Source organism: Camelina sativa, chromosome 1 (assembly GCF_000633955.1).
Source record: "Camelina sativa cultivar DH55 chromosome 1, Cs, whole genome shotgun sequence".
In the NCBI taxonomy this organism is placed as follows: domain Eukaryota; kingdom Viridiplantae; phylum Streptophyta; class Magnoliopsida; order Brassicales; family Brassicaceae; genus Camelina; species Camelina sativa.
In genome coordinates, this window is record NC_025685.1 from 14,684,962 (window position 1) to 14,697,880 (window position 12,919).

Sequence of the window (12,919 nt, forward strand, 5' to 3'; positions counted from 1 at the left end):
TCAGTTTTGGCTAAGTAACTTGCTTCCTTGTTTCAAATTGCTTTCTTTCTCTTTGCTCAATCTTAACAAAATCGTAATTCTACAGGGTGAGGATCCATATTTCAATAAGCTCATCAGGATATTGGCAACTAGGTGCATGACACAGGTAATGCTTCCGTCATGAATGAGTGCAGTTATATTGCTGGTGATTTTCACAGATGTCGGCATATTGAATATTTTAAATGTATCACTACTCAGGCTGTGTACTTCTGTAGTGGGGATCTCACTCCTCCAGAATATCATCATTATGGGCTTGCAGCACCCCTGTATACTCATTTTACATCCCCTATTCGGAGATATGCCGGTAAGTGAAAATTGCTGTCTTTTCTTTGTTTTCACCTGCGAAATGTTATAAACTTGTTTCTTTCCCTGGTTCTAGATGTCTTTGTGCATAGGTTACTTGCGGCATCATTAGGAATTTACAAGCTTCCAACGGTGTTCCAAGACAGACCTCAACTTACTAGCGTTGCTGATAGTAAGACTCTACTTACCCTCTGTGGATTATTCAGGGTTTATTATTTTTCAGCATCTTGAGTGCTCTGACAAAATGTGTAAACTTAAAAGAGTCTTTTGTCCCTTCCTGATTTGAAGATAAGGAGAACATGCTAAAACTCAACTGTCCATTTTTGTTTTCTTAAAGATCTTGGATGATGATTGTCATTTACTAATGCATCGGAGTTAAGTATTCTAATCCATTGACTTGTTTCAGATTTGAACTATCGGCATAGGAATGCCCAAATGGCAAGTCGAGCTTCAGTAGAGCTGCACACTCTTATTTACTTCAGAACTCGGTATGGATAGTCTTTTTTTTCATGAATCGTACTTGCGTCTAAAGGCATGGACCGGTAGACTAAAGGATAAGAGAAACTGTGTTGTTTATGTTGCAGACCCACAGATGCAGAGGCAAGAGTAGTGAAGATAAGATCCAATGGTTTTATAGTATTCGTCCCAAAGTATGTTCTCCTTTCTTGCCTATTTGCATTTGTATCAAGTGTAGCTTCAAATACTATCTACCATGTCCTCCAGCTGTTCCTCTTACTTCCATAGCCACTATGTCTTGCCTTTAAAGATTATAACTCGAGACCCGAAAAACTTTGCAATTGGCATTTTACGTGCAAAGTGTACCAACCAAAGGATTGGCTATTGCACATTCTGTTTTCTTACACTTGTTATGAAATTATGCAGGTATGGAATCGAAGGACCTGTTTATTTAACAGCAAAGGGTGAGAAAGGAGCTGGTGACTGGTACGTAGATGAGGAGAAGCAGAAGATTGTTAAGATGGATGGAAGTTTATCTTACAGTGTCTTGCAAACAGTGAGGATTCACATGGAGGTAGTAGAGCCTCAGCCTAATCGACCAAAACTCCAACTCACCCTCTTGTAAAACTCTCCAACCTTGTAGTTTTACTTTCACTTGTGAACCAATGTCAAGAGTTTAGGTGGTTTTACGTTTGTTACCTCTTTGTGTTCATTATCGAAGTCAAAGACATTGTATCATCATTTATGTTATCTATAGATGGATGTGAGTGGCTGTGCATCAATTTTGGTCATCTAATTTCTTGACCATATGCTTTTACATCACCCGATGGGGAAAAATGTAGACTTGCAGAAAGGTACAAATGCAACCAAAAAAATCTATCAAGCTATGATCAAACAGAACGGTAAGATCCCTTGACAGAGCTTTGGCATCTGTTTTCCCCCATGGTCTTTCTAGTCGTCGAGAGATAGAAACTTCTTGTGCTCACGCAGAGTTGCAGGTTCTCTAGACTAACAAGTGAAGGAAGATGGTGGACCATACGGTGAGGGCCAGTATAGCGACCAAGTATGTCCACAGCATGAGAACTGAGCACTCGTCTTGCGCAACATTGTACAACTGAGTCATGGTACCTGTAGGTTTCAATTTGTCTTGTTAATATTGTTTTTCTAGTTTTTCTAGATTTGCATGAACTCAGTTCAGTTGATGATTTATGACTAACCGATATTCATGGCAGGTGGGAGAGTGAACTGAAGCATCAAAACATACTGAAACAAGGGATCCTCTGGAAGTAATCCTAGACTCGCAGCTGTTAGTACAATGCCTATACCGATAATTGGAAGAATTATGTACCGAACACAGACTATTCCAATTACAACCGCCGGTTTGACTGCCGAAGAACGTAAACCTGTTCAATTATGTAAGTTTAGTTTTTTGTTTAAATTGATAGTGAAATAGGAGCTGTGTATTGAGGGATGTACCTTGAATGAGGTTTCCCCCTAGAATAATAGTCATACAAGGAATGGTACCATCTCTGCACCAATCGGTTAGGTTAGTAACTTAAGATGCAAATGGTGAGGAGATAATTAATGACAAAGATTGTGGTAACTACCCAAGAAGTTTTGCCGTGGTTTGAATTATTCGTAAAGGAGCATCATCACCTATTATAAGGTTTCTGAGCCAGCTAACTGCACCGAAGATGAAACCGATAATCTGAAAGCATCAAACATGTCACATTGGTTAATTCATTCACTCTTGGTATATTCCTCAGTGCAATTCAGTAAAATGAACTTACTGCACCGAGCGTAGGTGGTGCGAGAAGTTCCTCCAATATCTCATGGAGGAAGTGTACTCCTTTCTTTACCAATTTGTCTTCGGGTGCATTAAGGAGATGGGTCTTATGATCAGCCTCTAAGTCATTATTATTGGATGATTTGATTGCGGCTTTCTCAGATTCTTCCATGGCTTGAATTTTCATTGCGGACCCTTTTATCAGCCGGAATGTGTATGTCCATATGTAGAAACCCCCTAGCTGCACAATAACCAGTGTATAATTCAATTTTGCATCTCTTTTCTCCTCATCTTTATACCAATACTTTCGTCAAGACACAAGAGGAATGTCAATATACATACCGCCATGGAGAAAGATGCGTAAGAGAGACCAACGGTTCTGCATACACTCCTGTTACCAAATGGATTTTTGTCCTCATCGCAGATTGCTGGGACTAGTATGATTGGTAGGTTCCCCATGTTTCCTATTAACCAAAATAGAATTTTGTTTCTCCACGGGAACATTGCAAAGAAATATCCCTGACACATACTGACAATGATGATGATGATGACGTTTACTGTCTCAAAATAATTTTGTGGTGTTACCTGAAGAACAAGTTGCAATAATAAGACCTTCAAGATAAGGAGGTGGTTTCAGAATCTTTACAACTATCCACCCAAGAAGTCCTCCGATTAGGAATGTAAGTCCCATGTTCACCGGCATAAACCACCTTTAAATTCACTCACAAGAAAATATTTATCTTTCACCGTTTTTTTTTACTGAGTTACCACAAAGGTAAGAAACAAAAATGATTACCATGAGATGATGTCTTCAAGTGTGACCGTCCGAGCTAGATTGGCAAACATGAGAGCCGGTGCAAATAATACAAACACCACCTAACAATATTTCGAAGTCATTAGAACAAATCTTCGACTGTGTGATAGTTATTTCAGAGATCCAAAGAATCATTCAATTTGTTTTACCTTGTTCATGGTGTTGCGGGCTTCAATAGGGAAGAGCTTGCAACGATCACTCGCCAAGAAAGCTCCCACAAGACTCATGATGAGAACTTGAATAACCGGCATAGAAGCCACCTCCAACAATGACCAGAATCCCATCTTTTTTTTTATGAGATTCTATAGACTGATGATGAAGGAAGGGACTAGTATGGCTCAACCTCGGATCTTGTTTCTATCAATCTCCTCTTTTTCTTCTTCTTCGTCGGCTTCTTATTCTTCTACAGCTATCTGCAGAGAATTATTAAGCCTGAGAAGAGAGCAAGGTAATACGAGGTAAGCACAGGTTTAGGTTATATATAAACTTACAGAAAGAAGAATGATTAAATAAATAATTCATGGAATTGAGACATGACAGAGTTTTGAGCCTTTTGAGACCTGTATCATTGGAGAACAGAAGCTGTGTTTTTTCACGTTGCAACTGCAATAATACTTTCTTTTCTTTCCATATATATTACTAAATGTTGTTTGACCTCACATAAAATAAAATATACTACTATTTTATTATTCAACATCTATTTTTATTTTTTATTCTAGAAATGCTTTACATAGAAATTAACGGAAACAATCAAAATACAAACAATTACTACATTTTGAACAAAAAAAAAAAAACAAACAGTTACTACATAAAACATAAAAATCAATTTGACATAAAATTAAAATTACTACAGAGCTAACACTGGCCAAGAAAGCTCCCACAAGACTCATTTAATTATGTGTTATAAACATTCTGAACTTTAAGAGATTTGAATCAATTTGATAAAATTTAATTTTCTAGACATCTCAAAACACAGTTTACAAAGGTGGTTGTGAAAATAATTGGAAGCAGATTTAACTGATTGCTATGTTTCTACACGTGTTTATTATAATGCACATGTATGGACCCCTAATATTATTATTAAGTGGCTCTACTTAAAAATAACTATTTGATATATAGCTACAGTAGATGGGAAAGCAAATATTGAAGGAGTAACAAGGAGGCAATATATATCAAATTATGTTTTCTAATTTTTTTAATTTTATACAATTGCAATATTTGCTATTATTCCATTTAAAAAAAAAAAAATACTCTGATTTTCATGATATTTGTTTTCTTTTCTCAACTTCACGGTTTTAATGAAATTTCTAATATATTTGGACAATTTAAAAAAACATCACCCGGAAGGGAAAAAAAAAAGTTTATCAGGACCGGTACTATCTGGATAGTACATTTTGTAAATTATTGAACATGTTGACTACTGAAAATGATATGCATATATGTTTTGTTTTTTTTTTTTTGAATAAATATGCATATATTTTTTAAGTATGGCTGAAAAGTAATTTACAATTAGATCGTAATTAACAGATAAAGCATATCATGATATCAATGGTGTACCCTAAATATCAAAGATTCAAGGTATGGGAATGGGAGATAGAGTCGATGATTGGATCCTTCTTCATACGCAACACGTATTTATTTAAGGTCAACATGTTTTAAAATAAAGTAAGATTAATATATAACACATTAATTTTAAGAAGCATACAAAAAAAAATGTGTAGAAAAACGTAACAATGTAGCTACATTTAAAAAAGTTGCAGACAACTTTTCAGTTCAATCCAAAATCGTTAATCTAATTTCGGACAATAGCATTTTCAAAAATTTCTTTGTTAAATCACAATAACATTGTTAACTTTTTGAAAAATAAAATATTGTCGTTTTAGTTAAAGTTAAATGACAATCTATTCAAATATTGACATTCGACCACTATTGTTTAAGCCATATTTGCCATTTTACAATTAAAAAATGGCATACAAATTAGAAGCCCGCGTTTAAGAATTTGATCATAGGATTTTGAGACCATTTTTTTATGAAGTATTAGGTTTAAATTAAAATACATAGATAAATCCGAAAAATGCGATAGGCTTCAAACTCAAAATCGTTTAGAACTAAATAATACACCTCCCCACAAAACAATACCATTAACTATAAGTCTACAATTCACAATCGACATATACCAAAGATCAAATCGAACTCAAAAACTCTAACCTACAAACGAAATTATAGACTACCAGAAGCAAAAACATATTAATCTTCTTCTCTAGCTAGTTCCAAACATCTAATTCTTCAAAATTGACAACTACTCTATGTCGTCAAAATTGGTTACTGCGGATTTTTTTTTCTCTGAATATTGTGTATTCAATTTTGTGTGTCCCATTTATAAATATTGGTAAACAACACTGAGACGAAATGTTTTGGATCTAGCTAGTAGGAAAAAGCAAACCAATGGTGTCACCGTCAAAGGATTAGATTCATAATGAAACTATTTTAATTAGATTAAAGTTCATATTCTATTTATTTGGTATTTGGACGTTTCTTTTTCATTTTCCCCGTATATGATGTATATATATGACACACACACACGCACGCAAATAGTAAACAAACATTAATCAATTATCTATTCGTCAGAATTGAACTTCTTCTACACATATATATATGTGTACACATATTAGACATGACACATGTATAGATGCGTAATTAATGGATCTAAAATTGTGAAGATAGTTTTCCTACAACTCATATTACGAAAGCAAAAAAAGATCGTCACCATCATCAAGAATTCAAGATCAGATTCTTGAGCTTTAATTATAATTGCTATTGGAACTTGAGCACATATACGCAAACATAAAAAATAAATTTAAAATTTGATTTTTTGCAATCATAGTAATAATGTGATGATTCAAATTCATTTGTAATTAAAAAGTCTCATGAAAACTGATGCCAAAACATGTAACATTTGTTTTGTCGGATTAATAAATAAATAGTTAGAAAGTACCTGAACCATGCAAGAACTCAGAAGGATCTATCTCTCCGATGCATTAGGAGAAGAAAAATTACGCAGAGATAGGAGATTCAAATTTGGAAATTATTAGAAAAAAAAAATAGAACAATTATTCTGTGTTTCCGCGTTTTAAGCGTCTTTTATATTTACCAAACAAAGTAACAAAGACCAATGGAGATAGAGATATAAGCTGGTTCTACGATATGGTGACAGTTGCATTTTTTGTGATCTATCTATAGTTGGCAAGAAAGACGTCTCTCCTTGTGATTATCTGCTATCGATTTACTATATTTATATTTGTCATTATATATTTTTTTAAATGGATAGAACGATCTTTATATTAGCATAAAAATAAAAAGGATCGATCTTTATGTAAAGTATGAGAACATATCATTATTTTCTTAAATCATTCGATGTATTATTAAAAACATGTATTATAAATTTCACGAAATTACCCTATCTATCTCGAAACTAAAAAAAAAGTTTTGATGACACCTCATATATATACTGTATATTTTTGATTTTTTAGTGCGTATACATATATTTATATATACACACACAAAAATACGTGACAAAAAAAAAGTTGTGACACCTCATATATATACTGTATATTTTTGATTTTTTAGTGCGTATACATAAATTTATATATACACACAAAAAAAATACATGACACATGCATATGCGTATGTATGTCTTTGTTCAGAGCTGGAGTCTTGGAGGATAGAAGTGGACAACGTAACGTCACGTAAATTGAACAACAAAAGAATTTAAAATTGACCAATCATTTGGACTGAGATCATGTCGTTTAGAATCAGCTTTACATATATCACAACTAAAATTGTGTTTTTCTTACTTCTCGTATCCGTAATAGCTAGTAAAGGTAACTTAAACAACAAAAAACAAAAAAAAAAACAATAGCCAGTCCCAGAAAAGAACCAGCAAGTAGTACGTTAAAACAATAATACTAATAGCTTAAGTTCATGACTGTTTTATACTCTCTCCTTTTTAAAATATAAGATGTTTTAGTTATACACATATTAAAAAATAATTACTTTTAAAAGTTTAATCAATCATAAACAAAATTGCATAATATAAAATATAAAATTAATCTAAAAATTGCATAAAATGTTAAAAACATATATCTTAACATTTTTAAAATACATTTTTGTGTCAACTTCACTTATCTTTGTATCCAAACAAGTCTCAAACTCTCAACTAAATTCTCTACAATCCTTACATCCAAACACAATCATTTCTTTATTTGATAATATTAATTTCCTAAAAACTATTTACCTAATTTAAATCTATATGTTAGACTAAAATATAATTCTCCTTGCACTTTTATTTAATCTTATATTTAATTATTTTAATTACTATTTAATAAATAAAGTTAATAAAATTTTAGATTTTTTCAGCATATGATGTGATTTGAATTTTTATAAACGGATATATATTTTAAAAAATTTCTTAGGATATTTATAACCAAACAACTATATCCACATATAGAGTTAGAAATACATTTTTAAAGTACAATAGGGTACCATCACTTTTTGGCTTTTTGCCAACTTTGGGTCAGATTTTTAACTAAAGTTATAACCGATTCAATTATTTGGATCTTCCTTAAGATTACCGAATATTTTGGATCGGTTTTTAATCCATAGCGTACTTGTTTACATCCAATTAATGTCATTTAGTGCCCATTGTATCTTAGGAAAGATCTAATTTACATGCCAAATTTTTAGGGCTGAGTTTGATAAAAAGAATTGATAACACAAATTATGTAATCACATCCCTATAATATATCAACTAACTTAAAATGAACACATCTTAGGAAATATCTAATTTGCGTTTAATAAACGATTACATATTTGCTAAGTTCTTATTAGCTTTAAATGTACACTATCAATTCAATAATATCAATTGAGAATCAAAATAAAAAAATATGTCATATCATTCATTCATAAACCAAAACTAACCAAATCATAAAATGTATATTCAACTTGCGAATCAAGAGTTTATACAAAACATATCTACAACTGTTAAGAATATATATATATATATATATATATGCAATTCACCATCTACTACAAGTACCACTAAATTATTACAATATCATATCAACAAAATAATAAACTCGTGGTATATCATGGGGTAAAACCTAATCATATATTATAAAATAAATATATTTTTTAAACATCTTCTATTATGAAAAGGAGAGAGAATAAAGGAATGTAAACAGCTATTTTTTTAAAACGTGTTGTCGATTTTTGGTTATCGAAAACTCCGTATATCTGAAATTTTTTAAAGCAATATCTGACTTTCTTTTTGTTTTTTTTTCATTAAAGGCTTGACAAGAAGTGTTTAACTTATGTTATAATATCCACCGCGAGCACCGAACGTTGATTTCATCACAATTCATGTGATCCTAAAAATTAAAGAACACATGTATGCGTCTAAATTATTCACTTCCTACAAATCTTTCTTGCTTTTTCGCGATGCAGTGGACAAATAATATAATAACTGACTTGAAAAAAAAACCAAAAAAAAACAAAAAAAACAAAAAGGAAGAAGATTAATTCTCATGTACATTTTGACTTTTCAAACTCCAGTTTAATTTATGAACCAAGGCTGTGCATGAGGTGACACGAGGTGACCAAAAGTGAATTATGTACTAGTACGATAGCTACAAAACGTGTTTCGACGTCATATTTTGTAGTGTAACTAAAAAACATGGGGACCCGAATTTTCAGCTTCTTCAATATTCTCGAAAAAAATTTAGTTTGTGGACGAAGTTATACGGATTTGGCCATTTGGGAGACGATCGACATCTCCGCTCCTCCCAACTATTGGGGGGAAGGGGCGGAGATTTATAAAGACTCCCCAATATGTAATGTTTTTCAAGAGCCATCTTGTTAGTAACTACGTTGATATATATATTCACCACATCATTCATAATATTAAGAATAATGTAGGCAACCAATGTTTTGTTTTTAATTTTTCAATGTGATTTTAGATTAAGAAAAATTGCCTCAACTCAAAATTGTAACTATGCATCCTTTGTTTTTAGTTATTGGACCAAACTAAAAAAAAAACTTAGGTGGAAGCCCAAAACTATCTCCCTCAAACTAAATCGATATTGAAATTGAAGGAAAATGTCATAAGCAACAAGCCCATACAATACTTTTCCTTACCGGGTATAATCCTAAATAAAAAATATAGCCCATACAATACTTTTCCTTACCGGGTGTAAACTCTGTTCCGTTTTCTTAATATTATTCTCAGTTTGCCCAAAAAAAAAAAAAAAAAAATATAGCCCATACAATATTTTACTTTATTCTTCGTACCTTTAATCTTATAAACAATTTTTTTTAATTTATACTACAAATTATATCACCTAGTTTTTTACAATGTCACATAAATTGATCAATATTGGGTATTGTTATAAGTACTTGGGTATTGTCACATCAATTATACAAATTATGTCTTTAACATTAGTCCAATGTTAAGTCCATTTCGTTTTTTTTTTTTTTTCTAAAGTCAAAGGTTATTGCGTGTGTTTGTTAGGTTTTCTAACTTAACTCATAGTTTTAACATTATTTTTTTCATAACATTCATAATTCTCAACAAAGTTTGGAAGCGATAATTATGAAAACGAAAGAGCAAGATACCATAAAATATTGTTTTCTTAAAATGTTTAAATCTTCGTTGACTTCCAGTTCTCATTTCATATGTCCACATACTCGGTATGACTATCATGTTTCTCCAGTTTTTAGTTTTTTCCACTTTGTTGAGATTCAAGAATGCTTACATCTCATTTTCTTCAAAATGAGTTTATTTTTTAAAAAATTCTACATCATTACTTTTTCGAAAAAATCATTCCATTTGACATTTTTCTAAAATTATTTTATCCTTAAAAATAAATTTTTGAAGGAAAAGAAGTTAATGTAAATCCATGACAATCAATAATAATCCATAAAATAATTATAAAAAATCCATAACAAATTTGCAAATTTATAATAACTTTTAAATTTTCTCCACTTTTTTAAAAAACCAATCAACTCTACACAAATTCATCTCCAAATAACTTCTCTAAGTTTCAGATGACCAATAATTTTTGTTAGGTTTCAAACAGAGATCCATTTTGAAAAGAATAATTTTTGTCTGGTCATTTATCTATTCTTCTTTCAACGTTCGCTTGTTTTCTTTACACAATAATCAGATTCTCTCACGCTATATAAATATTTCTCATATATATCAGTAGCCAGTAGGCATGCAGGTAGAAATGAGGAGCTATTATTGATTTAATGATGAGGACGTAATTATCATCATGCAATGCTTTATTTTATTTTATTTGGTTAGGTGAAGAAAGACAAGACATCCACAATTCCAACGCCACAGACAAACAAAAAGTGTAGTGAAATCAATAATTTTTTCTAGTTGCAAAAAAAATCATATATGCGCACGTAACTGCTTTTATATATTCTGTAATATATGGTTCAAACGGAGTAGGAAACCGCTACTGTCTTTATTTTTTTTTTTCACTAAAAAGGATTATATTGATAAGAACCGCTACTGTCATAAAGATTAAAGAGGCTTTACGTTTTTTTTAAGATAAAGAAAAGCCAAAATATGCTAAAGGTTTGTATGTTGTGGACAGAATGTGAAATCAAATTAGAAAGTGATCATAAAATAAACTACCAAAGCACAGAAAGCAAAACAAAAGTAAGGTTTTAAAAAGAAAACACCACTAGTCTCTCTCTCAGTCTCTCTACGGCCTTTATGCAGTAAGCCAGTAATGCTGCACGTAGCCAAATAGTTTTTTTTTTGAGTAGCAAAAAAAAATACAGTTATTGGGCATGCTCAAAAGGGAGACAATTTCTTTGTCCTCTGTGGTAAAATTATTTGCTCGTCAGTCGTCAGGGTCAAGCCGGACCAGCAATCCAGCATGGGACGAAATTGCATTCCTAGAATAAGAGTTTGAGGATTCAAGAACTTTTTTAAAAAACGTGTTGTCGATTTCCCAAGCATCCTCTAATTGACGAAGTGTCCACATATCTTGATGATTCCTCTTCTTTNTTTTTTTTTTTTTTTTTTTTTTTCAAACAGTTGCTTTCATTCATTCAATGTAATCACATATACAAGAAAAACAAACAGCAAAGGTTCCAAGGTTTAAAGCAATACAGCCAAAGGTATTCCCCAATGCCAAAAGAGTAAAAAGATAGTACATCAACTGTAAATCCAAGAGAGCTTTGAACAAAGGGCGTGAAAGCTCCTTAGCACATGTGAGATCATGGCAAGTCGATAGGCCACCCTCAAAAAGTTCGATGGACGGTTGGTTGGTCATGGTCAAAAGATGCTGAGACGCTGAGATTACAATCGCTGCTTTGGAGTCTACCAGGAAGAGTATCCACAGTAACAGTGCAGCGAAGATCTGGGAGACTATGGTTTTGTAGTCAGGGCAATGATACTTTACCATCCAAAGCATAAGGATTGGAACATATCGATGATTCACACTAAAAGTTAGTTGGTCTAGGATCCGAGTGGTAGGAATGGGACGAAAAGGATGCTTGGAATCATCAGGTGACCAGCTTAAGTGATACTCGTCAATGAACATAAAGAATTCAAAGCCAAGCTTATCCCTAATGCTAGAACAGATCGAGAAGCATAAACTAAGGAACCATATTGATTTATACTCAAACCGCAAGCCCCTAAAGACATCTAAAGCTAGGTTATGTACAAGATGTATGAGTAGCCAAAGCAGAGCTGGTGTTACCTTTCGTCGATGGAGTCTTCGACCATCAGTTATCGGGAAACAGGTCAGGTCATGACAATGGCTATTCACAGGCGTTGAGGAATTGGGATTTGAGATGCTATTGATGCCTATTTGATAAGATTTGATGGCCTCAGAGTTTTTTTTTATTTAATGGACCTAAGCTTAAAACTAGGTCCACTAGGGAAAACTCTAGTTTCAGCAGGAGGAGCCGCACAGGTTGTCGAGGAAGGTTGTCGTCCGAGAACTGCAGAGAGATCTGCGGTGCAGGAGACTTCTTTGTTGAGTGAGAGAGCAGCGGTAACCGTGGTAAGAAACACCATTGGTAGTTAGGTCCACTAGGGAAAATCCTAGCTTTGCAACCGATTGCCAAGTTGAATCAAAGATGTGGCGGCTTCCCGAGAATAACGGAGGGGTTTGTGTTGTAAAGCGCAACTCCGGTGATTGAAAGAGTGGTGGGGACAGCCGGTGACCTCGGTTTGGATCGGTGATGGAACCTAGGTCCACTGGGAAAAATCCTAGTTCCGCTTGAAAGAGCCACGGTGATGAGGGAGTATGTTTGGTGCCCGAACTTTGTGAAGAGGTTCTCTCCGGTGAGTGGCAGATCGGCGGACACATATGGTTTTCGTTGGTGTGATTCAAGGTAGGTTTTATTAGGGTTTGGATAACAAAGATAACAAATTGAGGAAAAAAAACTTAGAAAAAGCTACACTAAAGAAGGCAGAGAAGAGCTGAGCAAGAGATTGGTCG

At 33.1% G+C, this 12,919-nt stretch overlaps 2 protein-coding genes across 4 annotated transcripts in view; one reads left to right on the forward strand and one right to left on the reverse strand.

The window, feature by feature from the left end:
• Nucleotides 1-1,580, forward strand: part of LOC109124529 (exosome complex exonuclease RRP44 homolog A) — a 7,652-nt gene extending 6,072 nt beyond the window's left edge. Inside the window, exons 20-24 of the mRNA XM_010516675.2 lie at nt 238-343; nt 419-514; nt 749-830; nt 927-992; nt 1,225-1,580. Of these exons, the coding sequence (XP_010514977.1) occupies nt 238-343; nt 419-514; nt 749-830; nt 927-992; nt 1,225-1,423 (549 nt within the window). The 3' untranslated portion in view covers nt 1,424-1,580. The remainder of the gene's footprint in view (nt 1-237; nt 344-418; nt 515-748; nt 831-926; nt 993-1,224) is intronic.
• LOC104790854 (protein PIN-LIKES 5-like) lies at nt 1,571-6,459 on the reverse strand. 3 transcript variants are annotated; one of them, XM_010516657.2, is made up of 10 exons: nt 6,394-6,459; nt 3,548-3,830; nt 3,381-3,460; nt 3,170-3,294; nt 2,927-3,048; nt 2,589-2,825; nt 2,406-2,506; nt 2,275-2,327; nt 2,016-2,201; nt 1,571-1,926 (listed from the first exon to the last, which is right to left on the reverse strand). In XM_010516657.2, the coding sequence occupies exons 2-10, from the start codon at nt 3,680-3,682 to the stop codon at nt 1,802-1,804; spliced, it is 1,164 nt and encodes a 387-aa protein (XP_010514959.1). In that variant the 5' UTR covers nt 3,683-3,830; nt 6,394-6,459; the 3' UTR covers nt 1,571-1,801. The 3 variants fall into 3 exon arrangements, with proteins under 3 accessions (XP_010514959.1, XP_010514952.1, XP_010514966.1); XM_010516650.2 differs by lacking the exon at nt 6,394-6,459 and adding an exon at nt 3,959-4,060; XM_010516664.2 differs by lacking the exon at nt 6,394-6,459 and adding an exon at nt 3,890-3,941 and having other exon boundaries at nt 3,548-3,811.